The sequence below is a fragment of the Ovis aries genome, chromosome 13, assembly GCF_016772045.2.
Source record: "Ovis aries strain OAR_USU_Benz2616 breed Rambouillet chromosome 13, ARS-UI_Ramb_v3.0, whole genome shotgun sequence".
NCBI classification, from domain to species: domain Eukaryota; kingdom Metazoa; phylum Chordata; class Mammalia; order Artiodactyla; family Bovidae; genus Ovis; species Ovis aries.
The window spans coordinates 56,391,889-56,418,906 of NC_056066.1; the positions used below are offsets into that span (position 1 = coordinate 56,391,889).

Sequence of the window (27,018 nt, forward strand, 5' to 3'; positions counted from 1 at the left end):
GCAGGCTCATTTTTGCAATGATACTTACTCAAAGGCTAAGTAAAAATTCATTCCAGGGAACGTTTATTCTTATTTAACTTACTTTCCCCTCTTTGTGCCAAGATTACCTTTTACCTTTGTGCTGGGATAAATATCCTCTTAGAGCTCCACTCAATCTAAACCTTTGTCTCTCACAACAGAGGCTTTACTAATGTTTGCAAATATGAAATTAAAAATACTCTTAGAGGTCATCTTCCTTTTAGTAGAGTTTTTCAACAAGTTGTTACTTATTTCTAGGTTTATTACTCAAATGATTTATAAACTTAACTTGAAAAAGAATTTGATTTCCTAAGGCACGAACCACAAATATTAAAAGAATTTACAAAACACACAAAAAGTTTGAATTCTCCTGTGTTTGGCTTTTGATGGCTCAAAAATAATAAGATTTGACTTGTTTCACAGATCCTTTTTCTAAAAAAATCTCTTACCCCCACCCCAAGAAACTGTAACACCCAGGTTAATTTCCTGCAATAAGTAGTCATTTAATTAAAGAACAAAATTAACAGGAATCGAAATGTTGCAGCTGTATTTTTTGTTAGACATTATATAAAAAAAGAAAAAGTATAATACAGTAAATCATTTTGTATAACAGGAACTTAAAGAGTTCTCTAATTGTGATGAGAATAAAAAGGTCTTTTCCACATGGTACTGAAGACACTGCGTACATGTCCCTTGGTCACAGCCTCAGTGTGGTGACCCTGCACACGCACGTCACCATCCTCGGTCACACCGCAGAACTGCAAAACAAGGCGGGAAGGCAAACAACAGTTTTCTTCAGGTCGAGTCCCTGGGGTCTCTTCTGACCCCAACAGTTGACACTCCTCAGGCCCCAGAGAGTGAAGGGTGTCCTCTGGTCATTCTCTCACAGGTGAGCGTGGCCAGGATTTCACCTGTGTGTATGGTCCTGCTTCTCTGGCAACCACAGCAGGTAGTCATGAGCTGAACTTCAGGAAAGCTCCCTGATGAATGTTCAGTGTTGGTATCAAAAATTAAGCACAATTCTTCTCAGAAGAAAATCTCTATGGCCTGTGGAATCTAGAAATTGTAAAAAGACACGGTTATACATATCTAAGTTTAAATTGCCAAAAACTTTCCACAGATTACTCTGTTGCTATTAAAATCTTTGTGGAAGTCCAACGTGTAAACCATGAGGATGGACCTGCCTGGGTTACAGTGGTGTACAGCCCCAGAGGGCACCCACCGCTCAGGCCCCATCATAACACAAGAGGAGTCTGATGGTGAATTCTTAAGCCTAGCTAAAACTTGGCTTGAAAACTGCTAGGTAGGCCCTTGAAGTTCACAAAAACAGCAGGGCTTTGCTGAACCAGCAGAGGTAATGAACTGATTAACAAATGATTGGATATTATTGTAGAGTTATAATTTTGTTCTTATAGAGTTGAAAATGTGTTTGTGGTACTGTTTAATGCAATTAAAATTTCATATCACTAAAATCATTGCTCTTTTAAAAGCTGACATTAAATGCTAAAATGTGGTATAAAAATCTTAACATTTCCTGATGTGTAAGTTTTGGGCTCACTCTTAAAATTCTGTCATCTAAAAAAGCTATCAAGGACTTACGAGAGAAAGTACATATCTTTAGTAAATGTCTTTAAACAATGTATAAAGAGAAATGTATTAAATATTTTCACATTACCATACATAGAATATGCAGTAATTACATCTTTTTTCTGTAACACAGGATTGAACATTAAAAATAACTGAATATTTTACAGAGAGTGTTTATTTCCTAAATACTTTTTAGTGTTCTGAACACTCAAAAGTAAGATGATTTATTCCTGCCCCAAAATGTGCCAGTCATGGGGGAAAACCTTAAACATCTTTAAACAAACTACTTACTTCATTTTTCCTACTTTTCCAACCTCTTCTTCCTCCCTTGATATATTCAAAGTCATCTATCTCATAGGCAGAATTCTGTTTGCCTGCTTTCTATTCCATAGCCACATTGCACTACAAATAACAACCACAGTGGCCACTTTGTGCCTAACAGAAAAGAAAAGGAGTCCACTGTTTTGGTTTAAGGCAGTATCTCCATTCAGGATTTCCTTTCTCTTTGTGTCTGGGGCCTGAGCATCTCTAGACCAAGGGAGAGATGACAAACAGCCGGTGCAGGTGAAGGCTTGTGGCATCAGGCAGTCCTTTGAGGATAAACGTGTATGAGAACCTCATCATGGCTCTTCATGGACAGGAAGGGGAAGTGCCGGGGGAATATGCCACTTGTGAGCACTGGCATCAGCAGGCCAACCCATGCCACCCCTGTTTATGGGTGTATTCCCCTTGTATGAAAAGTCTTGATTATGGAAGAATCAGCCATATCCCCACTGGAATATATGCTCCCTGGAGATGGGACCCTCCTTTACTTATAGCTGACTCGCAGCATAAGAATGGCACACAATACCTATTTGCTGAAGGAACAAAGGCTGTTTGGAAGAGCTTTCGGGGAGCATGAGCTTGTGTTAAAGATGTGAGTATAAAATAAGGTGGGAGACAAGTGGAATTGGTGGGGAGAGTAATTTCACAGCACTCCTCTACATATAAATAAATGGGCGGGGGGTGGGGGCGGGCAGGTTCTGAATATGAGAGAAGGGGAATACAGGCAAATTACCTTCAGTGCTTTGAGACTAGTGTCCAACTCTGTTCGACCCCACAGATGGCAGCCCACCAGGCTCCCCCATCTCTGGGATTCTCCAGGCAAGAACTCTGGAGTGGGTTGCCATTTCCTTCTCCAATGCGTGAAAGTGAAGCCACTCAGTAGTGTCTGACTCCTAGCGATCCCATGGACTGCAGCCTACCAGGCTCCTCCCGTGGGATTTTCCAAGCAAGAGTACTGGAATGGGTTGCCATTGCCTTCTCCCAATATCTAAATACACATTAACTACTGAAATAAAACTATGTGTAATACTGTTCTACATCCCACCCCTCACCAAGTGTTAGTCCCACAGTCCTGTCCAATTCATTGTGACCCCAAGGACTGTAGCCCAGAAGGCTCCTCTGCCCATGGAATTCTCCAGGAAAGAATACTGGAGTTGGTAACCAGCCATTCCCTTCTCCAGGGGATCTTCCCAACCCAGGGACTTGAATCCAGGTCTCCAGCATAGCAGATGGATTCTTTGATCATCTGTGCCACCAGGAAAGCCTGCCAAGCCCTATGTGAAACCACAGGAACCAATAGCACTTTCAATTGAGTTGCATTCTCTGTTCAAGACAATTCTCTGCAGACATACTGAATTGTTTTTTTTTACCTGAACACAGTGATTTGTGACATTTTTATTTTATCTTAAAAAAAAAAAAATACCGTATTGCAAGTATCATGAAATTCATACAAATAGAAATCTGACCTTGTCAGATGCTTGCTTGATGCATGCACCTCCATTTCATTACTTTTGTATTCATTCAGTTCTTTACGAATTGCTGCCTGGAATTTAAAAACAGCACATTATTTTTCAGGACATTAGAAAGTTAGCATGGGAAATGAGTATCATGGTTGTGGACTGACAGCCATTTCTAATACTTGCTGACTTTGTTATTTTGTGATAGAGTAAAAAAAATTTTTGTGCTTAGCATTTAGGCTTTTACTTATTTTTATAGCCCTACCAACCTAGTGCAGAGCTGGTGTTCTGGAAGTATTTAGTGAATTTGTTTACTGTGCTGGAGTGGGAATATATCAACCCCCTGCCTTGACCCTGCCCCACCCCCAACCCTGTCCCATGTCACCAGGATACATAACAGATCAAACACATGCTCGGGGCAAGTAAGGACCTCAGAACAATGAGTGAGCTTCAGCTTTTGGTGAACTTACTTAGAATTTTGCAACTAGATAATCTAGAAGTTATTCTGACTTCAGGATACATTTACATTTTGTGTCATTTGAAACATAATCTTGTTGTTACATGTGGGTGAGATGTGCATCTCAGTCTTTTCAGGGCTTCTCATCTGGCCCTCCTCCAGCTTCCCAACGCCCACTTTCATCGTGTGCGTCTCTCAGATAAACTCTCAGGCCAGGGTAGACAAACATCAGACACAGCTTCTGGGGCAAGGAAAGGCTGCCAAAGGTGCCTGAATTTTCCCTTCACGGCCAGGCTCCTCTGAGCACATCCACCCTGGGCAACCAACTATAGCCTGTTCCAAGAGGATGCAATGCTTATGTGCGTTCATGTATAACCTCACAGACTCACACTCAGCTTATGAAGACAGGGACCCATTAGCAATTTCAGCACATTCATTGGCTGAATGTATTATGTTCCTCTCCTTTCGGGAGGCTTTAAAAGTTCTGGAAGTCACTCAAAGTGGGGAGATAGGAGAGACTCTGTAGACAGAGGCTCCCGGGTCTAAGTCTTGCCAGTCTTTCCCAGTCACCTGTTCAATGGCACCTCTACAGGGATAATAGCAACACCTCTCTCTCAGGAATATTTTGGAGGATTAAGTACCTGGCAGGCTGCCCCTCAGTCCAAGCAGCCTGAGGGCTCTTGGTGGTGGTTTAGTCACTAAGTCGTGTCTGACTTTCAACTCCATGGACTGTAGCCTGCTGGGATCCTCTGTCCATGGGATTCTCCAGGCAAGAATACTGGAGTGGGTTGCCATTTCCTTCTCCAGAGGATCTTTCCCACCCAGGGATTCAACCCGGGTCTCCTGCATTGCAGGCAGAGTCTTTACTGACTGAGCTATGAGGGAAGCCCATTTGGTAACAACCAAAAATGTCCCAGTCATTTCCAAATGTCCCTAAGGGCAAAACCATCCCCTAGTTGAAAACACAACCCTGAGCCCAGGTTCTATTTGTGATGCCACATCTGGCCAAGCACAGCCTTTTTTAATATAAATTTATTTAATTGGAGGTTAATTACTTATTTCAACAGCTGATGGTGCCCACTGTCTCCTGACACATATACACCTGTGAACCAACATGCACACGTATGCTCAGTACCTTATCTGCTGCCGACAGTCTCGTCCAGGGTTTGTCTGCCCGTCTGTCATAGTCCTGTGCTTTCGCCACCTCCACATAATCACTGAATCGTATCAGAATTTTTCTGTCTCTCAGTTCATCAACTGTGGGTCTCTGATTAAGCTAAAATAAAAGATCACCATAGTTAGGTCTCATGTACCAAACTAGCTTTCTTAGTTTGTTCAAGTACCCTGAGCAAACCAGGACCCTTCTATAAATAAATGTAACCTCTGAAGCTGAAATAAAACCCTAATGCAAACAAACAACAACAACAAAAAAACACCTCTAATGTGAAGGGCTTAAATTATACACTCTTAAATGACAATCCCGTCCCTTTAACACATCTTGTCAAGAGCACTCACACCCCCAGGAAGCTAGTGGTGCCCTATCTACAGCACAGCTCAAGGAAAGCTGGATGAATTATCTAAGGAAAAATTTTACAGCACCAGCTGCTGCTTTTCAACTATCGTTAGGTAAGATTTTCCAAAACAAGCTACTGATAAAGTTGAAATACTAAATACTACTACTAGCACTCATAACTCAAGCTCAGAAAGGATATTCTATTAACTTCAAGTAGGACGAGAAGTAGTTATTATTATTATTATTATTTCAGAATACAGTAGAGAAAGGAACACCAGAAGACCTGAATTTAGAGACAGTCAGGGCTTTAGAAGGAAACCAAACTTCACAGACTTGCTACCTATATTGACCATAGTACATTTTGACTTAACTATTTGACTCTCAGACATAAACCCTTGAAGCTTATGAAGTTTTCCATAGTCAGAAGCTTCTAGACAAATAGAACCAAAGAGTGTGAAAGGTATACTGACACACTGGTATCCAGGCATGCTTTGCTTGAGCACTGTGTAAAGAGCTCAAATAAATGAAGAGCATGCCAGTCAGCATCTGACTTCCTGGAAACAAATGGCAACGCCATTGAGGCCACACGGCTGCAGTCATGTACTCCATGGCTGAGTGAACACATAGTCCACAGGGACATCAGTCACCCCCAGGTCGATGCAAAAGGCACTGCTTTTTGACTGTCCAATGAATGAATTCACTGTTGCCCAAGAAGTCACAGGTCAGCATCACAGAGTGATGGCCTGCATCACCCGTCTCAGTGTTTCCTACCTTAATATTCAGGAAAGAGATGCTTAGATGATCATACCTTTCTTGTCAACCTTTGCTTGATTTCTCTTCTTTCTTCTTGCTCTGTCTGATCATTCCTTTCTGTGAAAGATGAAAACAAAAGAAGGAAAAAACAAAGAAGCAGGTTGAAACGTTCTCCTCTTTAGCAAGGACATGTGCTCAGATCTGGACATTTCTGGAGGCTACAGGTGTAACAGGAAGGACACCTGACAGGTGACACTTTTTTCCATATCATTGCACTTTGCCAATCACTGCTCAGGAAACTATGCTCTCATTGTTCCATATAAACGCTTGTAGAGGAAAGTTTTCCCACCATCACAGCCTGGTTCTCCTGGGCCCTTTTCTGTGTTAGAAATAACCACACAGATTGATGCTGGGCATTGATTTGCAGGAGAAACAGGAAGCAATTCTCTCCTAATCAACTATCATCTCTGTGTATTTACAACTAGGAACATAGATGGCAAACAAAAATTTTTAGTAGGATAAGTTTTATATATATACACACGTATATTCAAGTATATATGAATGAATATTGTTAGAACTGTCACTGCTTTTCCATGTAAAAGGGATTCATAGTTTTAGCCAACCAACAGAAGATAAAGAACATTCGCCTCAGATTCTGGGCAACATATGCCTGCCTGGAATTCATATTTTCTGGATATATTTCAAATCCAAACATACCCAGGAAACCAGCTGATTCTCCACTGCAGAAGTGAGACACATGACCTGCCTTTTAAAGGACCCAAGTCTCTCACCAAAACTGGTTTTGCCTAGTGTCACTATTAACATGCAAGCCGTGCTCACACCTACACTTGGAAGCTAAAAATGGAGCAGAATGCTGAGACTTAGTGTAAAACTAAGCTCTGCCCTGGGGTAAGAGATAATGGATGTCCTATTTCTGGCTCTCTCTGTTGCTAAATAAAGCCTCAGGTCCCCGGAGGGGGCCCAGAATTCTATTCCTGGGAAAGGGACCTCATCTGTCAGCACTCCTAGAAACACCGCCAGGTTTGAGGAAGGGAAATTCTGCAACTCGTCGTTAACATAAGCTCACGTTACCTGCCTTCCTTTGAAACATTTTAAACATCTGTGCATCTAGGAGATTTGGTGTATGGGCATTTAACATACTAGCCATTGTACTTTTCAGTAATTTTCTTTAAAAAAGGAAGATTCATCTTTCATTCAGATGTTTTACAAAAAGAAACCAATCCCTGTTATGTTCCTTGTTCTTAATCGAAGTGAGAAACCAAAAGAAACCACAATTATAAGCTCTGAGAGCTGATAACACAATTAGAAAAAAATATGAAAATACCACATAGAAGGCCAACCATAAGAGATTTAAATGATGATATGAAACTAATTCTTTAGATTTTTAAAAAAATTTTGGCCATGCCATGTGGCACTCAGGATCTTAGTTCCTGACCAGTAATCAAACCTGTGTCCCCTGCAGTGGAAGCACAAAGTCTTAATCACTGGACAGCCAGGGAAGTCCTATAATTCTTCATATTTCTTAAAAACAGGCCATGAACAAATCCTAAGTACACCCTCCATATAAAAACACTGAAACAAGAGCAGATCTTTCTGTTTTTTAAATTGTCGACAACACCGGCATCATTACAAGGTCATCGGAGCACAGCAGGGGTCTTGGAGGTGCCCGGGGAGTGTCCCCCTGCAGGCCAGGTGCTCTGTGGGACGCCAATTCCAAGGTCCTTCCTGAGAGCCTAAGCCACAGATTCTCTGAGCTCCCCTGAGCAATGGGTTTATAGATCTCTTATTTTCAGACTCAGAAAGCCCTGTGCTTTATGCAAAACAAGGGAGCCATAATCAGAGCCTCCATACCCAGATTTTCTGGAAATAGTGCCAGTAGCTTGGACAGTCACACAAGAGCCTTCTGTAAATAATGAGAGATGCATTATTGCTCCTAAGGCAGTGGTCAGAACGTGGATGATGGAGCCAGGCCACCTGCACATGACCTTCAGCTCCTTCCCTCTGCCAACACTCATGTTAAAAAGTCCTATTACCTTCCGAAGTCTGAGCTTCCTCACTAGGAAGATGGGAACAGCCATGCAAACCTCACGACTATCTGGTAACAATTCAGCGAGGGAACAGAGGCAAGCACTGAGTACAATGCCTGGCACAGAGTGGGCCCACCTTGGAATGACGACTTCTAATATGACCATATAAAAGAGAGCCACTGTGTCTCAACACTCTCATATCCACAAACGTACAGGCCCAGTTCTAAGTGTTCTTCCAGCATGATCGCAGTTAGCCATGAGTCCCTACTTGAAGGGGAGCAGATACAATGTGCTGATATTCTAAGCCATTGACTCAAAGCAGAAAATGCAGCAAGAGTGCAAGCCAGTGTCAAGGGCTGTGGGGATGACGCTCTAGGCTGGACTATATATAGTCAGTCAATCCTCATCTCCACAGAACCAAACCAAACCAAACCCCCACCTCAAACTAGCACTGACATTCTCAAGGATGCTGCCCAGGGCACTCCAGTTGCTTCCAACTAGGGACGGACCTGACTGGCTGAGTGGCAAGGAAGGGACTGTGAGGGCCGCAGCAGGGAGCCTGTTTTCCTGCCCTGGAGGTGAGTGCCGTCAGTCCGGGATCCACCTGCCATCTCTGCTCACCGGGCACAGTTCTGATATTCAGGCTTTCACGTCCAGGTGTCTATGTGCAAAGATGAACACAATTAGAAGCACTTGCTGTTGGGAGGCCCTGACCATCCACTAGAGCAGAGAGGAAGTGACCACTGGCAGGAGAAATGGTTCCTGAGAGAAAACCCTCTGCCCACTCTGGGCAGCAAACCAGGCTGAGGGCAGTCTTGAACTTGCCCCACTTGAGTCTTAGATTACTACCTGAGGGGGCATCTGTGACTGATGAGCTTTATAAGTCAGTGACTTAATTTTTAAAAATTCAAATATTCAGTAACAGCTACACATTTGTATGTGCCCACCTGGTTAAGCAGGCTATCCATGAAAAGATGTTCTTGAAATTCTCAGATACGGCTTAGTTGATGTAATATAGAATAGTCGTCACTATATCAAGTTTTAAAAGAACACTTTTTTTTTTTTTTTTTTTTTTTTTTGCTGCACTGCTCAGCATGTAGAATTTTAGTTCCCTGACCACGGATTTAACATGTGCCCCCAGCAGGGGAAGCTTGGAGTCCTAACCACTGGACCACCAGGGAAATCCCTAAAACAAAGAATTCTTAATCTTAGGGTTTAAATATTTCCAACAGTCCTTAAAGGGGGGAGTCATCCAGGCAATTAATAAAGGTGCTGAAGTCAAGAAGAGGAAGGAGTCAGTTAGGACTCAGCACCCAGACCAGAGTTTCTGTCTTCTACTTTTGGACAGAAGGTCAGCCATGGGACTGTCTTAACTTTGTAAAAAGACGTTCATGGAATGAAAAACCAAATTCAGAGAATGTCTGCAGGGCTCACTCTTAAGAGAGGAAAACATTTTTAAAATCTAGGCCCTTAGAAAACATGCTACAGAAAATACCTCACAAACTAAGTCTGTTGACCAGATACCTAAGAAGTATCTGGGAAACACCTTTGAAAGGGTTCTACCACCCAAATCCTCAATGCCTTTAATGAGATGGAACAGTGTTCTCTGCACCAGGGAGGCTCTTCCTGGATGCTGGTACTCAGCACATGTTGCAACCACAACCCTCCCTGGGAAAACCCAGGGGATGTGAAGGAGGGGAGGATCTAAAATTGCCCAGTTCTAAGCCACAGGCAACTTCCTAGGCTTCTGTGTTCCTTTGAGCTGCTGCTTTACTCCCCCAGGAGGGAACTACAGAGGGCTGAGCTCTTCCCTGGTAGGTTTTATACTCTGTCCACACCTGCCTGTGATGTCCATGACCATGAGGAGCCCTAGTCCCAAATTGCCAGGGACACCTGCTTGAAACCTAGCCTGCCAAAAGACATCATTTCCCTTCCAACTACAGAGCTGACTCATGACATAACCCCGAAGTAGGGACATTTTTAATGATGCCAGGAGAGCTTTTTCCTTTTTAATTTTCAAGGGGACTTTGCTGGGTGTTTCAACTTTCCCGGGGGATTGCTTTCAGAGTTCCCCAGCAGCTCAGGGCGAGGGGAACACAGGAGGGCTCAGTAAGCCTGCAGAGCCAGGCTCCCGCAGCAGCCTCCGTGGAGCACACGTGAGGGGAACCCCAGGGGGCCGCCACTACTCACGTTTCAAGATGTTTCTTCTCTCCAGTTCCTCCACCGCGGGTCTTTGGCTCAGTCGTCTGCGGAAAAACACCAGAATTACATTTTGCACCATGGTGGCTGCCAGCGAATTGCATCCAGGGTCTGTGAGGGTCCGGGGTAGCTGGCGCACCCCTTGAAGATCGCCTCCCAAAAAACAGGAGGGGGGGAGGTGGAGGGGTGGGGGCTCCTCCGTCGGAGGCAGCCTCTTGCTGGCAAATCAAGTCCGACCCCCGCTCGGGAGGGACGTGGCCCTCTGTCACCGGGCGGCTGGGGCAGCCCGCGCTCCCGCTCCCGCTCTGGACAAGCAGCTCATCATGTCCAGATCTGCTGCCGGCCCGGCAGGCTGGACGGCTCCCCAGGCGCGGGTCTGAGACCCAGCCAGGAGATGGTCCCTTGTCTGGGGGCGCAGGGAGGGGCGCGCAGCCGCGTTTCCAGCTTCTATGTCCCAAGCTCCCAGCGACCCGGACACTGGCACTCGCCCCGGTCCTGCTCCAGCCGCGGTCCGGCCTCACCCGACCCTGCCTGCAGGGAGGCGATGGGGAAGCTCCTGCCTCTAGCCGGCGCGGAGCCCAGGCGCGTAGGGAAGAAGCGCATCCAATCCTGGCTGGGAATCTCCTGGGCTGAGCGCGCGCGCCGCCACGCCCATGGCCGCCCGCCCGCCGCCTGCTCTGCCCGTCCGCTTGGTGAGATAGGACAAATTATCATTTCCTTTTAAATGGCTTCTCATTGAGGGAGTTGGAGGACGTAGCCAAAAAGAAGAAATACATAAATAAATAAAAGGCTTGTCAGGAGAGGGAGGCATAATTAGTCAACATTAATGCCAAGCTCCAATTATTTCTGTAACTCCAATAATGTTATCCCTGGGGCAGAGCCAAAAACGTCCCCACTTCCGGATCCTTCTGCCACTGCAGGGAGGTGACAGGCGGAGCCTCTGAATGCCCACAATGCGGGGCCATAATCCTATTTATAACCCCTGTCCCAGCACAAAGCCCAGGGCCCCCCAGGGCTCAGCTGCTCCTCCCTCCACACTCAAGGCAGACTCCTAGGCGGGCTTTGTGTGTCTGCTGGCTGGTGGGTGGTTGCTTAAAATCTTGTCTGCATGTCTGCTGAGACTTCAGCGTGCCCTCAGACAACTCCTGGGTGGCACCCAGGGGATAGGGCCTCCCGCTCCCTGGCAAGCAGCAGGCACAAAACCAAGCTGTTTGGGTGGGGCTCCCTCAGCCTGGTCAAAACCCACCAGGTGCTATTCATTCATTCACTAAGTGACTGGGGCGGGTTAGGGGTACCTGCTTTGTACCAGGCACTGTCCCAAGCCCCAGGATACAGTGGTCCTGCCCTTGGAAAACTCAAGTCTAAAGAGGAAGGCAGACAAGCAGCAAGTGAGCAATCATCCCAGCGAGTGGGCAATGCCATGGAGAAGAGAAAACAGGGGTGGGGATGTGATGGATGAGGGGGGGGGGGGCAGGGGCAGAGGAGGTCCATTTTCTAAGAGATAGCAGAAAAGAAGGAACCAGTCTTGAGAAGCTCACATTTCTAGACAGTGTCTCCTAACTGCTCAGGTGCTGGACTTGGAGACAGCAGTGGGGGCAGTGATCAAGGAGGACTGCCTGGAAGAGGAAACTTTTGGCAGTGCTGTAAAGAATCCTGCCAAGGTGCAGAGCCTGTTGCTTAGGGGCTGCCAGCTGACCAGCTACGATGCCCACAGGGACAGCTGAGGATGGAGACCACGCACCTGCTCAAGCCTGAAAAGTGCCCCAAAACTCTACTCACTTTGCCCCCACGGAGGGCTTTTTCTTGCTGGAGCCCTGTGTTCTCTTCTAAAATGAGGACTAATAATAGATCTTCACAAAGGCAAGAGAACTGAATGAGGAAATGCACAAATACACCTGTTACACCAAGCTTGCTTGGGACAGACATTTCTCAAGAAGTGTGGATAAATCACCACCAAAATCTCCGCTGCTGGCTCTAGGGGTGAAGGCAGGCCTGCCAGGGTGAGGGCCACAGCAGGCCCCCAAAGCACCTCCGAATGGCCCAGAAGGGGCCATCCAGCAGCTATGAACAACATGCAGCCTGCTGGATTGTCAGCAACCTGCCCCTCTACCCAGAGGGAGCCCAGGAGCCCACAGCTGGACTGCCAGCCAGAGCCACTCCTTGGGGGACCCCAATCACAGGGAAGCGAGTACTGCAGGTCCAGAGTCCCCATTTGGACTCACACCTACCTGTACCTGACACCCCAGCTCATGAGACTGAGAACTAACTTGGCCTCTTGTGTCGGAGGTTTAGTGAGCACAGAGGACACGCCCTGGGATATGGGATACGGTGGGAAGAAGTTAGACCCAGCCCTACCCTCAGGGAGCACAGGCTCTAGAGGGGTCAGACATTCAGTCCATTATCACACAAGTCAGTCGGTCAGTTCAGTTGCTCGGTCTTGTCTGACTCTGCAACCCCATGGACTGCAGCACACCAGGCTTCCCTGTCCATCACAAACTCCCAGAGCTTGCTCAGACTTGGGTCCATTGAGTCGGTGATGCCATCCAACCATCTCATCCTCTGTTGTCCCCTTCTCCTGCCTTCAATCTTTCCCAGCATCAGGGTCTTTTCTAATGAGTCACATTAGTCACATTAGGTGGCCAAAGTATTGGAGCTTCAGCATCAGTGTGAAGTTATCATACAAACCACCTTGCATTTCCATAGTGACCAGAACTAGGAGGAGGAGCCTACAGCATCATGATAGCCTAGCAGGTAGGTGGACCGACCTGGACAGATAGGAGGCCTGAGAAGCTGATGTTGAGTCAAGATCAGAAGGGTGAGTGGGGATTGCTGAGCCTGGAGGGAGGGGAGGAGCACAGGTCCTGAGATAAGAAGGTCTCCTAAGTGTCACTGGACTGAGTGGAGGTGTGTGTGCACCTATGGGGCAGGGGTCAGGACTCACCTACCCTGCAGTCTGGATCTCTGGAGCCCTGAATGTGCTGAAGGGTGTGAGGCAGGCAGGGCGGGGTGGAGAGGATCTGTCTTTGGAAGTACCTCCAGACTCTCCTGGACTGCGATCCAAGGAAGGACAGGGCAGAACCTGCCCACAGGAGACGTGGAGCTGACAGGGGTGGGGTGAGGGGGAAGGATCCCCATCAGACAGGAACCTCCGGGAGCCAGGCCCACAAGTGGTCAAAGGCCAGTGAAGTGTTCCAAACAAGGGGGAGATATTGGCTCCAGAGTAAGAACAGTGCAAACTACAAATTACACAATACACATTGGACTAAATACATATTAAACACAATATTCCATTCATTTACTACCTGAGACTCGGCTCCACTATCCATGTGGGAATGGGGCTTCCCAAAGCAGGAGTGGCTACGACCTTAATGTCAAGGACACTCAAGGCGATTATGCCCATTTTACAGATGAGATTGGCGGGGCTCAGAGAAACAAACTTGTAAGCAGGTGTTATTCCTCATGTAGACCGCAGAGCCTGGCACAGACAAACATGCCTGGCTTGAACAAAGCAGCAAACCATGGGTGCCGGTTCCCCTCCCTCCACGTGACACCTTTTTGGTGTGGCCCTGGAGGGGTGTTGCTAAAGCATCCTTGGAGTCTCAGTAGCAGAGGGCTCTCCAGGACTGGGGAAGACATAGCCCCAGGCTGGATGCACTTTGGGGGGAGGGGCGTGGCCTCAGCCAGAGGAGGGGCGGAGCCTCTGGAAGGCAGGGGAGGAGCCTCGGGACGGGTGGGCAGGGTCAGCACCCTGAGGGATTCCCCAGCTCTGCCCACGCTGTCCGCTCCCTCCTGATTCAGAAGCTGCTGCTGTGGGTGATGAGCAGGTGCTGCCTGGAACTGGGGAAGCCACAGTCTATTTCTGACTCTCCCCTCTGAGAAAGCACAAGTGTAGCAGCCAGTTACAGCACTGCGTGGGCGTGGGAGCGGCACCAAGAAAAGAAACCAGAAGAAAGAGAGGCACCTGCCCATCCTCCCACCCCATCCCTGGCTGGTCCCCACCTGTGCACACAGGAGAGGGAGCCCTCCCCTCCTTCCAGGGGGCCGTGGGCAAGATGGCAAGACCACACGGAGCAGCCAGGCTGGCCTGTGCATGAGGTTGGCTGCCCTGGAGGGTCACCCAGACACAGTGGACTTCTCCTGCAGGAAATAAGCCTTTTCTGGGTAAAGCCCCTGAGATCTGGGGGTTTCCCCTGAAGCACAGCTGCACCTAATCTAGTACACGAGTGCACAGCTGGCCATGACACTGGCCCAGTCTTCCAGGGCACCGTGCAACCGAGGCCAGAGCCACTGCCCCCACCTTGCTGCTCGCAGCCAGGTCCAGCCTGGAGCCTTCTCCAGCGCTGGATCAGGGCTCCGGAGCCTCGGAAGTCGTATGCAAGCTCCCCACTCCCTGAGCCCACCTGGGGTGAGGGGGAACAGCCTGGTCACCAGCCCCATCAGATGACCATGGTCCAAATCCAGCCAGCAGCCTCATTGCTGCCCCCATGATACATTTTAGAATGTGAATATGAAGCAAAAGTTAATCAAATCGGAGTTTTCACTCTTAACAACATCAGCTCCCCTTGAAGACATGGGAGAGCTGGCTCCTCAGATCCATCAGCACCCCTACCCCACCCCCAGCTCCACAGAGCAGCAGCTGGACTGAGGGGGCACTTGGTTCCTCGCCGTCCCCATGGCCCACACCTCCCAGTGGCCTCGCTCCCCTGTGGACATTCCACCTGCCTCACCATGGGACCAGGCTCCTGAGTGAGCGAGGCCCCAGGAATCCCCTCCTTGTCTTGAGGATCCTGTGACACCCTTCTGCCTCCCATACACACTGGACGGGAGTGGCTGCATTCCCAAGAGCTCCAGGCATGGTGGGAAGGTGACCTGAGGACAGCAGGTCCAAAGCTCAGCTCTGTGGACAAGTGGCCCTGGCTGGCCACCCAAGGGAGCGTCCAGCAGCTGGTGTCTCCCTCAGGGAGGCTCAACGCACAGTCAGACTCTTTCCAGGCACACTCGTCTCCATCAGTTGCCTCACACAGTCTACGGGCACAGGCCAGCTCCTCTCTCTGAGCCTGTTTCCTCTCCTAAAATGGACTGATGACAATAGGCACCCACTGGGGTTGCTGTGGGGTAAGAGAAACGGCCCGAAAAGCACCAACCAGGTGCCTGGCACTCCAGGCCTGTCTATGTCAGTGGCCATGCCTGAATTGTCCTTTGCACACCCCTTCTTGAGAGTCCCTTGGACAGCAAGGAGATCAAACCAGTCCATTACATCCTAAAGGAAATCAACCCTGAATATTCATTGGAAGGATTGATGCTGAAGCTCCAATACTTTGGCCACCTGATGCAAAGAGTCAACTCATTGGAAAAGACCCTGATGCTGGGAAAGATTGAGGGCAAGAGGAGAAGGGGACAACAGAGGATGAGGATGGTTGGATGGCATCAATGGACATGAGTTTGAGCAAACTCTGGGAGATAGTGAAGGACAGGGAAGCCTGGCGTGCTGAAGTCCATGGGGTTGCAAAGAATCAGACAAGACCGAATGATTGAACAACAGCAGCATCAGACAGGAAGTGAGCCGCAATCTCGCAAGCAAGGCAGAACGCCTTCCTGGAGAGGAAAGCCACAGTGGCAGACAGACAGCTCTCCGCCCCCAGGGATGCCGGCTATTTTAAGAGCTCCTGCCTGGGAATACCATCCTATTCCGCCACCAGCCTTGAGTCACCAAGGAGGATTTTAGTGTCCCTGCCTGGGACGGGGTTCCCCAGCAGGTGGGAGTTGGGGGGCGGTGCATCTCCCTCCATAGTCATCATGACTCCTGAGCCAGACATGTGGCTCAGGAGAAGACAGCTCCTCTGTTCCCACAGATGCTGTCCGGGCTATGGGACCACCAGGGACACCGGGATGGGCGGGGGAGAAAGAATCAGGGAGGGGAGCCCTCTCCAGGAGGTAACATGAAGACGAGGGCACAGACAGACCAGAGCCAGGCTGCAGGCTCTGAGGAGTACAGCTCATCCATGCTGGGAACAATAGACCCCCAGACCTTAGCCCCCTCTGTCCTTGCAGTTACCTTGGTGAGGATGAATTATCAGCCCACTGAGGGTTTATCCAGCAAGGTGCTTACTGCTGGTCCCCCATCACGGCATCTCACAACCCAGGAACCCCCAACCACACCTCCTCACATGTCCCCATTGTCCAGCATCCATAACTCAGAGGCTGGTGCCCACTGTCAGTCATACACTCATCCCAGACCCCAGGGCCACCCTCTGTTCCTCTGGCTCCACACTCCCAGCCCCCAAGGATCTCCAAGTCCACTGGGTTCTAGAGCCAATACCTCATATGTCCATCTGTCTCTCCATCCCCAGGCCACCAGCCTCTGCCAGCCCCCGGCTTCCTTGATGCCCCATGGCAGCAGGCTTGTCCTGTTTCTGAAACATGACCCCCCCCCCACTCCCACCATGACCTCAAGCCTGGGGTCCCTATCAAACTCAAGACAAGCCCCACAAGGTCAGCGAGTCTGCGGGGTCCCCTCCCCAGACTCTGTGCACCGTGACCCTCACACTGAGCTGCCCACACACTGCCTCCCTCAGGCATAGCCATCCTCTCCTAACTCAGGGCCACAAGCTCAGATGCTGCACCCTCCTTACAACAAGAGTTCGGTCTCATTTCCCTTACTCCAGTCCACCAACAGGCATAGTTTTTAAAATCTGATGTGACACCAAGCTGTAACATGCAGGAGGAAGAAGGGAAGTTTTAATCCAATAAAATCCATTCAACACATAAGTGTTCAACAGGAGCACATCAGGTGATGTGGTGAAGGCGGATACACAAAACAGTCGCCATGACAACATCATCAACTACAAACACAGAGAGACCGGGGTCCGTGCTGGTCACTCACACACCCACAGAGATGCCACCTTGGGGGAGCTGTTCCTGAAATGAGTGATTCTTGGTAAAGTTCTGAATGAAACAAGGTGTGTCAATTTCCATCAATTTCCAAGACACTTATGCTCAGGGAAACTCAGCGACAAAGCTCTGCCAAATCCATCTGTGTGTGCATGTCCACTACACACCCGGGTTGCAGGCTCAAGTCATACTAATAGCTCTGGCCCCTCCTGTTTGAGTGTCCAAGGGAAACTGTTTGTGTCCTGTTTTTGATGGTCCTGTTTGAGCATCCAAGGGGGTGGGGGCAAGTCTCCCGGGCTGGGGCCTGGCTCATCCCAGTGACAGCCCATGAAGTCTCCCCAGTTGAGCCAGGGGCACCATTGGCTTAAACCTTGTGCTCCCAGGCAGACACCTGTCCTCCTCCAGGAAGATCCCCTGGAGAAGGGGGCCCATCCTTCACTCCAACCCTGGGCCTTGGGGTGCGCTGAGTGGATGAAGTCTGGTGACGACTTTTTGGTCTTTACCAAGGTTGCACTTGGGCTTCCCAGGTGGCACTAGCGGTAAAGAACCCACCTGCCAATGCAGGAGACATAAGAGATAGAGTTTTGATCCCTGGGTCGGGAAGATCCAAGGAAATGGCAACCTACTCCAGTATTCTTGCCTGGGAAATTCCATGGACAGAGGAGCCTGGTGGGCTACAGTTCATGGGGTCACAAAGAGTCAGACACGGCTGAGGCAACTTAACACAGCACAAGGTTACAAATGCAGGTATTTATCCTTTGCCCAACACTTCAGGGTTAAGAGGATGTTCTCTGGAGAGCTCATATGGACACAGTGTGTGAGAGCTAGATTCAGGGCAGAGCTCTGGCGTCCACTAAGGGCCTGGGTGGAGATGCCATGGTCAGCTGGCAGTACAGCTCCAGGCATGTGTGAAAAAGCACAAACATGTCTAGATTGGTCCTCCCTGGAAGCCCACCTGGCTGGTCTCTGGAGCATAAATCATTTCAGAAGATGCAAAATCATGCCACGATTAAGCACTGGAGCTCTAAATCCAGGCATGGCGTGAACTCAAACACCGCCAACCCGTCTGTTCACAACCTTCTCGGACCATCAGTCGGTGGAGTTCATTGGTGAGGCCCCATCCCTGGTTCTTCAGTCAGGCCCTCATCTAGGAGCCATGGTGGAGGTGTTTTGTAGGTCAATGTCCATAAGCAGGTGACAGTCCTAGATGGCCTAGGTGGGCCTGGCCCAATCAGTGGAAGGACCTGCAGAGCAGGGCTGGGGCTCCCTGGTGAAGAGGGAATTCTGACTGTGGACGCCAGCTTCAGTCTATGCACAGGAGTTCCGGCCCTTCCTGACTACCAGCCCCATTGGTGGGCCAGATCTGTGCTGCTAGCTCCACAACGGCTGCCGCCAACGCCTTGCCATAAATCCCTCAATACACACCTCCCCGGGGCTTCCCAAGTGGCTCCACTGGGAAAGAATCTGCCTGCCAAGCAGGAAATGTGGGTTCAATCCCTCGGTCGGGAACATCCTCTGGATGAAGAAATGGCAACCTGCTCCAGTATTCTTGCCTGGGAAATCCCAAGGACAGAGGAGACTGGTGGGCTATAGTCCATGAAGTTGCAGAGTCAGACATGACTGAGCAAGTAAACACCCCAGCCCCTCCCCTGGGAGCTGGGTCTCTATGTCACAGGCATAGCCTCCTTCTCCATTAACAAAGATGACACTACCATGGGAAAAGCTCTCTCGAGTTACCTCCACTGACCTAACCTGGATTAACCAACACTCACAGTCCTGGAAAAGCAGACCCCACTGAGCACATGTGACTGGCATCCCAGGCCCCGTGTCAGCAAGGTGGTCCCTGTCAGGAACACAGGTTCCGTGTTCCCAAACCTATGAGAACCAGGTGAACATGTATCTGTAATTAGGTGATTTAATCAGAATTTATGCACATTGATTTAAATGATTCAATATGGATAGAAAAAGAAGATGTTCTTTCTAGGAGAACTGAGTTGGCTGCCTTGGAGTCGGTAAAGGTGAGATGCTGAAACACGGCCATGCAGGCACGTGTGGTAGAGGAAGCTGTAAACGGTGGGGCTTCCACCTCGGGAAGGACTCGGCTTCTTTGAGTCTAATTCTCACTCCTAGACAACGCATCACACAAGAAAGAACACTAATTGTAGAGCCTTCTGCAATGAGAAGCCTTTGATTCCACCTCAAAAGACTGCGGAATAAACGCACTTCTGAATGCCTTAGGTTAAAATAGAGTTCTGAGCATGAACACATCACACTGATCATTCCTTCCTTTAGCCACCTTTGGGGTTTATTACCAGGGCTGTGTACAGAGGAAGGGGCTCTGCTCCCCTCCCTCACGGGTCTGTGGTCTCTTCTCAGCGATACTCGGCCCCCATGTGGGGAGGGTGTCCACAGAGCACAGGGCAGGGCTAAGACTCGCCTCCAGGTGGTTCCAAACAGCCCCTGGACACTGGCAGCCTCTGAACACTGGCAGCCTCTGATGGGGTGGGAGTGAGACGCGCTATTTGAAATCTATCACGAGTGTTGGTCCCTTATTCAGATTTGGGAAAGTAAAATGATGCACAGTGCTTCCCGCTGCTGCCTCCGGCATGAGGGTCACTGCTCTCCGGTCCACACATTTATGGAGCACCTGCTGGGCGCCAGGTCTTGCCCCTCCCCCTCCTCCAACACTGCATTTCCTGCCCTCCCCCCATCCTCCCTTCCCTTCCCTCTCACCTTCCTGGGGCAGCTCTCTTGGGTGGTGGGAGGCCACCCCCTGCATCCCTCTCTTCGTCTCCCCAACTGGGGTATCCTGAACATCCTGCTACTTCCCCAGGGCTCTGAACCCCAGGCTCCTCCTTGGCCAAGATATCAACCATCCACTGGGGCTGCATCTCTTGGTTCCTACCCCCACCCGGCAAGTCCGGGAGTGGAAGTCAGGTTAGTACAGTGCCCCAGGCCCAGGGCGGAGGCTCAGCAAGACTGCAGTGAACAAGCAAATATCAGGTGAGGAAACAGCAGGGCAGAGACAAACTCCACAAAACTGCCCTTGGTTTAAAAAAGGAAAGGGCATCACCCCATACACCAAATAGTCTCAACAGGAGACAGAACCGCACAAGCACTGCTAAGAAGCCTTGGCCTCACCAGCCTGGTGAAAGAGGAGGTTAGGATCTAGCGGGGGTGAGTGGGAGGGAACACGGGACCTCCACAGCGCCCTGAGCACCTCGCAGGCCACTTCCTGTGTCCCCCACGTGCTGCAGGGACCACACTCTCTCTTGCTTGGCCTCCCTCCCCATCCCATGTCCTGAGGGCAGCTCCTGCATCGCTCTTATTCCCTCTTCCATCTTGAACGTTCCGTGCCAAGGGGGGTACACCAAGGCTGCCCAGGAAGTATCTCTCCTTGAGCTTCAACGTCATTTAGGGGTTACCACTGAGAAGGTTTCCCCGTGGCTCAGATGGTAAAGAATCTGCCTGCACTGCAGGAGACCTGGGTTTGATCCCTGGGTCGGAAAGCTTCCCTGGAGAAGGGACTGGCAACTCGCTGCAATATGCTTGCCTGGAGAATCCCTGGCAGGCTACAGTCCACCGGGTCACACAGCCAGACACAAGGGAGTGGCTTCCACCACCACCACCACCAGTGAGGAAGGGACACTGGTGTCTGACCCCGTCGTCCCAGGGGCCCCTCGGAGTCTGCACCCCCCAACCCCAGCTTCCTGCCACCTCTGAAATCTCTGGGCCCAGCACTGGACAATGGGGAACACAAGGCACTTATAAATGCCCACTACAGGGACTCCAAGGGACTCCCCAGATTGCTACCTCACAGATGCAAGGTTTTCCCCTCACTCGTCCATCTGTTTGCTCCCCCACTTCCCTTCTTCATTCAGTCTCTCTCACAACAAAATTAGCTTGAACACCAACAGTAGCAGAGACCTCTAGTTACCTACACAATCTTCATTCTCCCCTCTTATGTACATAGCATCAGAAAGCCAATTCTATTCAAGGAAGCCTCTTTTCCAGCTAAGCATAGCCATATGAAGAGGTTCATGACCAAGAAGCCGTAGGGAGAAGTGTGCCAAAAAGCCTCTAAAGAGAGTCCTTTTGAAGAGCTGACTCAGCTGGAATCTATGTACCTTTGAGAGCTGAATGTGATGTCTGGCGCTCCTGAAGCCATCCTGGACCATACAGGGTTAAGTGTTAGTGTGAGGATAACTGAGCAGGAAGACAGAGGGAAGCCTGGAACTTCATTGACTATGGCACAAACATGCCAGCCTGTCTGTCTACAACCATTTCACGAAGCAGGGTGCCTCCAGACCCAGTGTCCAGAACCAGCCTGACTGGGTCAAATCTCAGCTCTAGGACATACTAGCTATATGTCTTTGAACATCTTACCTACCCTCTCTGAACCACCATTTCTTAAGCTATGAAAGAGCTAAAACAACAGCATTTACATCTTACGCTTCAGTAAATGCAGGCAGAACACAGTCTCCAGCATACAACCCACATTTAATAAATGTTAACAAAGCTACCCCCCTTCATGGATCACTGCCTTGTCGTGGCAAAGGGGCTTGTGTAACTCAATAAAGCTATGAGCCATGCTATGCAGGGCCACCCAAGACAGACACGCCAGAGAGAAGAGTTCTGACAAAACGTGGTCTGCTGGAGGAGGGAATGGCGAACCACTGCAGTATTCTTGCTGCAAGAATCCCATGACTATGAACAGTATGAAAAAGCAAAAAGACACAACACCAGAAGATGAGCTCCCCTCCCCTCCCCGGGTCAGAAGGTGTCCAATATGCTACTGGGGAAGAGCTTGGGGCAATTACCAATAGCTCCAGAAAGAATGAAGTAGCTGAGCCAAAGCAGAAACAATGCTCAGTTGTGGATGTGTCTGGTGGTGAAAGTAAGGTCCAATGCTATAAAGCAAAATATTGCAAGGGACCTGGAATGTTAAGTCTATGAATCAAGGTAAATTGGATGCAATCAAGCAGGAGAAGGCAATAGTGAACACTGACATCTTAGGAATCGGTGAACTAAAATGGACGGCAATTGGCGGATTTAATTTAAATGACCATTTATCTACTCCTGGGCAAGAATCCCTGACAAGAAATGGAGCTGCCCTCAGAGTCAACAAGAGAGTCCAAAATGCATTGTTTGGGTACAATGTCAAAACTACAGAATTATCTCAGTTCGTTTCTAAGGCACACCATCCAACATCACAGTAATCCAAGTAATCACAGTAATCCACAGTAATCAATGCCCCAACCATTGATGCTGAAGAAGCTGAACAGTTCTATGAAGACCAACAAGACCTTCTAGAACTAATACCAAAAAAAGATGTCCTTTTCATCACAGGGGATTGGAATGCAAAAGATGAAAGTCAAGAGATATCCAGAATAACAAGCAAGTTTGGCCTTGAAGTATAAAATGAAGCAGGGCAAAGGCTAATAGAGTTTTGCCAAGAAAACGCACTAGTCATAGCAAACACCGTTTTCCAATAACACAAGTGACAACTCTACACATTAACATCACCAAATGATCAACACAAAAATCAGATTGATTATATTCTTTGCAGCCAAAGATGGAGAAGCTCTATACAGTCAGCAAAAACAAGACCTGCTGCTCACTATGGCTCAGATCATCAGCTCCTTATTGCAAAATTCAGGTTTAAATTGAAGAAAGTAGAGAAAGCCATTAGGCCATTCAGGTATGACCTAAATCAAATCTCTTATGATTATACTGTGGAGGTGCCGAATAAATTCAAGGGATTAGATCTGGTTGACAGCTTGCCTGAAGACTTATGGATGGAGGTTTGTAACACTACACAGGAGGTGGTGACCAAAACCATCCCAAAGAAAAAGAAATGCAAGAAGGAAAAGTGGTTGTCTGAGGAGACTTTACACATAGCTGAGGAAAGAAGAAAAGCAAAAATCAAGGGAGAAAGGGAAAGAAATACCCAACTGAATGCAGAGTTCCAGAGACTAGCAAGGAGAGATAAGAAATCCTTCTTCAATGAACAATGCAAAGAAGTAGAGGAAAATGAAAAAATGGAAAAACTAGAGATCTCTTCAAGAAAATTAGAGATATCAAGGGAACAAATCATGCAAGGATGGACATGATAAAGGACAGAAATGGTAAAGACCTAACAGAAGCAGAACAGATTAAGAAGAGACGGCAAGAATACACAGAACTATACCAAAAAAAGTCATAATGAGCCAGATAACCATGACTGTGTGGTCACTCGCCTAGAGCCAGACGTCCTGAAGTGTAAAGTCAAGTGGGCCTTAGGAAGCATTACTGCAAACAAAGCTAGTGGAGGTGATGGAATTCCAGCTTAGCTATTTAAAATTCTAAATGATAATGTTAAAGTGCTGCATTCAATATGTCAGCAAATTTTGAAAACTCAGCAGTGGTCACAGGACTGGAAAAAGTTTTCATTTGAATCCCAAAGAATGACAATGTCAAAGTTCAAACTACCTTACACTTGTGCTCATTTCACATGCTATAAGGTTATGCTCAAAATCCTTTAAGCTAGGCTTCAGCATTACGTGAACTGAGAATTTCCCGATGTAAGCGCTGGGTTTAGAAAAGGCAGAGGAAGCAGAGATCAAATTGTCAGCATTCGTTGGATCACAGAGAAAGCAAGAGAATTAAAAAAAAAAATCTACTTCTGCTTCATTGACTATGTTAAAGCCGTTGACTGTGTAAATCACAATAAAATGTGGAAAATTCTTAAAGAGATGGAAAGACCAGACCACTTTTACCTGTCTTCTGAGAAATCTGTATGTGGTTAAGAAGCAACAATTAGAACCTTACATGGAACAACAGACTGGTTCAAAATTGGGAAAGGAGTAAGACAAGGCTGTATATTGTCACCCTGTTTATTTAACTTTTATGTAAGTACATCATGTGAAATGCCAGGCTGGATGAATCACAAGCTGGAATCAAGACTGCTGGGAGAAATATCAACAACCTCAGATATGCAGGTGATACCACTCTAATGACAGAGAGTGAAGAGGGACTAAAAAGCCTCTGGATGAGGGTGAGAGAGGAAAGTGAAAAAGCTGGTTTAAAACTCACCATTCAAAAAGCCAAGATCATGGCATCCAGTCCCTTCACTTTCTGACAAATAGAAGAGGAAAAAGTAGACGCGGTGACAGATTTGGTTTTCTTGGGCTCCAAAATCACTGCCAATGTTGACTGCAGCCATGAAATTAAGACACTTGCTCCTTGGAAGGAAAGCTTTGACAAATCAAGACAGCTTAGGATGTGAGAGCTGGACCATAAAGAAGGCTGAACGCTGAAAAATTGATGCTGGAGAAGACTCTTGAGAGTTCTTTGGACTGCAAGGAGATCAAACCAGTCAATGCTAAAGGAAATCAACCCTGAATGCTCATTGGAAGGACTGACATTGAAGCTCCGATACTTTGGCCACCTGATGCAAAGAGCTGGCTCATTGGAAAAGACCCTGATGCTGGGAAAGATTGAGGGCAGGGGGAAAGGGGGTTACAGAGGATAAGATAGTTGGATGGCATCACTGACTCAATGAACAGGATATATGAGCAAACGCTGGGAGATAGTGAAGGACAAGGAAGCCTGGTGTGTTGCAGTCTATGGGGTCACAAAGAGTCTGACATGACTTAGTAACCAAACAACAACCAAGCTACCACTGCACTGTAACTACGGGGACTATAATTTGTGCAGGATAAGCTCAGACTCTGGGTAAAGCAGGCAAGCATCACCACCCATTTCACAGGCTCAGACAGATGGAGTGATTACCCTGGGTTCCTTCAGTCTGCACTTCCCAGACAAGTGAGCTCTCAACCACCAGACCACCTGCGCCCCTGGGTATGGATCATGTTTTATTGATGCTGAAGGGAGACTGGTATTGCTTTGCATTTCCTTATAAAACATGCTGTACTTTCCTTGACAGACTTCCAAGCAACCGAGGAAAACCAAGAGCAGCTGACGCCATGGGAAGTCTCAAAAGCCACTAGCTGATGAGAACGAGGGGGCCTGAGCCCCACCTGCAGGGGGCCTGGGGCCCTGGATGCTGCTCTTCCTTCCCTGCAAAGGAATAGAGGAAAACAAAAGAAAGGGAAAGACTAGAGATCTCTTCAAGAAAACTGGAGATACGAAGGGAATACATAATGTAAGGATGAGCATGATAAACGACAGAAACTGTAAGGAGCTAACAGAAGCAGAACAGATTAGGAAGAGATGGTAAGAATACACAGAACTGTACAAAAAAAAGCCATAATGAGCCAGATAACATGGTTATCTGGACACCATGTGCTCCACCCCAAGTCCAATTTTTACGCATATATCCTTGGAGGCTTAGATTTTGTTAAACCTTTCCTGATTTGGAAGTGCCATTTTCTATTGCTTAGCTACTTCCAGCTAAAACCAGAGCACGTGAGACCCAGACTTCACAGCCACTGCTCTGCCTGCATTGTCCTGGCCTTGCCCACCTCCCAGACCTTGTGGGACCACCGCATCTCTCCCTCCAGAGTGAGGGGTCTCATCTTACCCTCCCCCCCAGCATCCGATAGGGCCCACTCTCAGCCCTGCCTTACGAGTCCTTTCTGTATTTTTACAACAAACTGTTGCAGGTACCTAGTTAACCCCAGCATTCCTCTTGACCTTGGAGGCTACATCATATTCACACAGGCCTCTCACCACAGCAGCGGAGCAGCGAGGTGGCACCAAGCTAGGGGTGGGGATGGTTTATCTGGATAAAACAGGCCTCTGTGTGCCCTGAGGTTTCTGAACAGAGGGAAACTAAGAGCCCCAAGAATATGCCCAGAATTCCTGGAGGGCTGGGGAAGTAAGTCAGGTAAATTTACTTCTCCACAAAAGAAAAAAGAAGAAGATGAAGAAGAAGAAGAAGAAGAAGAAGAAGAAGAGAAACTGCTAACACAAGGATCTTTGCTCCTGGGATCTCAAAATCCTCTTCGGAGGGTTGTAGAGACCTGGACCCTGCACCTCCCAGCCTAGGGGTGCCTGGTAACTCGAGATCACCACTCCAACCAGTTACTGCATTGGGTGCACCCTGAGCTGGATTGGCAGGGTCTGAGGGGTCCTCGCCCCACCCTCAGCCTTCCACCACTTCAGGCCCCCTTTCTCTCCAAGCAAGAGTCAGCATGAAGCTCAGATGGGGGCTTCAATTCTGGAAGTGGGGTAGCTGAACCTCAAGGAGACCAAGAGCCACTGTTTCCTAAGTGCTTCCCATGTGTCAAAGACGGACAGTGAAGATGCTGATGGTGATGACAGAGATGTGGATGAAGATGTTGCTAAAGATGGTGGTAAAGAAGATGATGAAGAAGATAACAAAATGATGAAGATGAATGATGTAGAAGGGAAGAAAAAGATGGATAAGACTGATGAAAATGATGGTGCTGATCATGAAGATGGACAAGGTGATGAAGATGGTGAAGAGGATCAAGACAGTGGCGGTGATGAAGATGCTGAGGAAGAGAATAAAGTTAGTGAAGACACAGGATGGTGAGACTGATCATGATAACGGGCCTCCATACAAGTATATCCCTCAACCCTTGTGACAGTAACTGAGAAATTATTGAGTGCCCACATGGCCCAGGTACTGTTCTAAGGATTGGAGATACTGCTAAGGGGTGAGGGGCTCCTTGGGGGTGATGAAAACATCCTGAAATTGCTAGTGGTGATGGACGCACAACTCATGGATATGCGAGGACCACTAGACTGTGCACTTCGAAAGGGTGGATTGTACGGTATGGAAATTGCATTTCATACTGTTAA

At 48.3% G+C, this 27,018-nt stretch overlaps 1 protein-coding gene across 5 annotated transcripts in view; it reads right to left on the minus strand.

Moving 5' to 3' along the window:
- Nucleotides 1-496: 496 nt before the first annotated feature.
- PHACTR3 (phosphatase and actin regulator 3) overlaps nt 497-27,018 on the minus strand; it is a 205,446-nt gene continuing 178,924 nt past the window's right edge. For 4 of the 5 annotated variants that reach the window (XM_060396950.1, XM_060396951.1, XM_060396949.1 and 1 more), the window contains 4 exons: nt 10,348-10,403; nt 6,165-6,226; nt 4,979-5,119; nt 497-3,472 (listed from right to left, as the gene is read on the minus strand). In XM_060396950.1, the coding sequence (XP_060252933.1) occupies nt 3,335-3,472; nt 4,979-5,119; nt 6,165-6,226; nt 10,348-10,403 (397 nt within the window). In that variant the 3' untranslated portion in view covers nt 497-3,334. The remainder of the gene's footprint in view (nt 3,473-4,978; nt 5,120-6,164; nt 6,227-10,347; nt 10,404-27,018) is intronic. The other variant, XM_004014426.6, reaches the window with a different exon arrangement.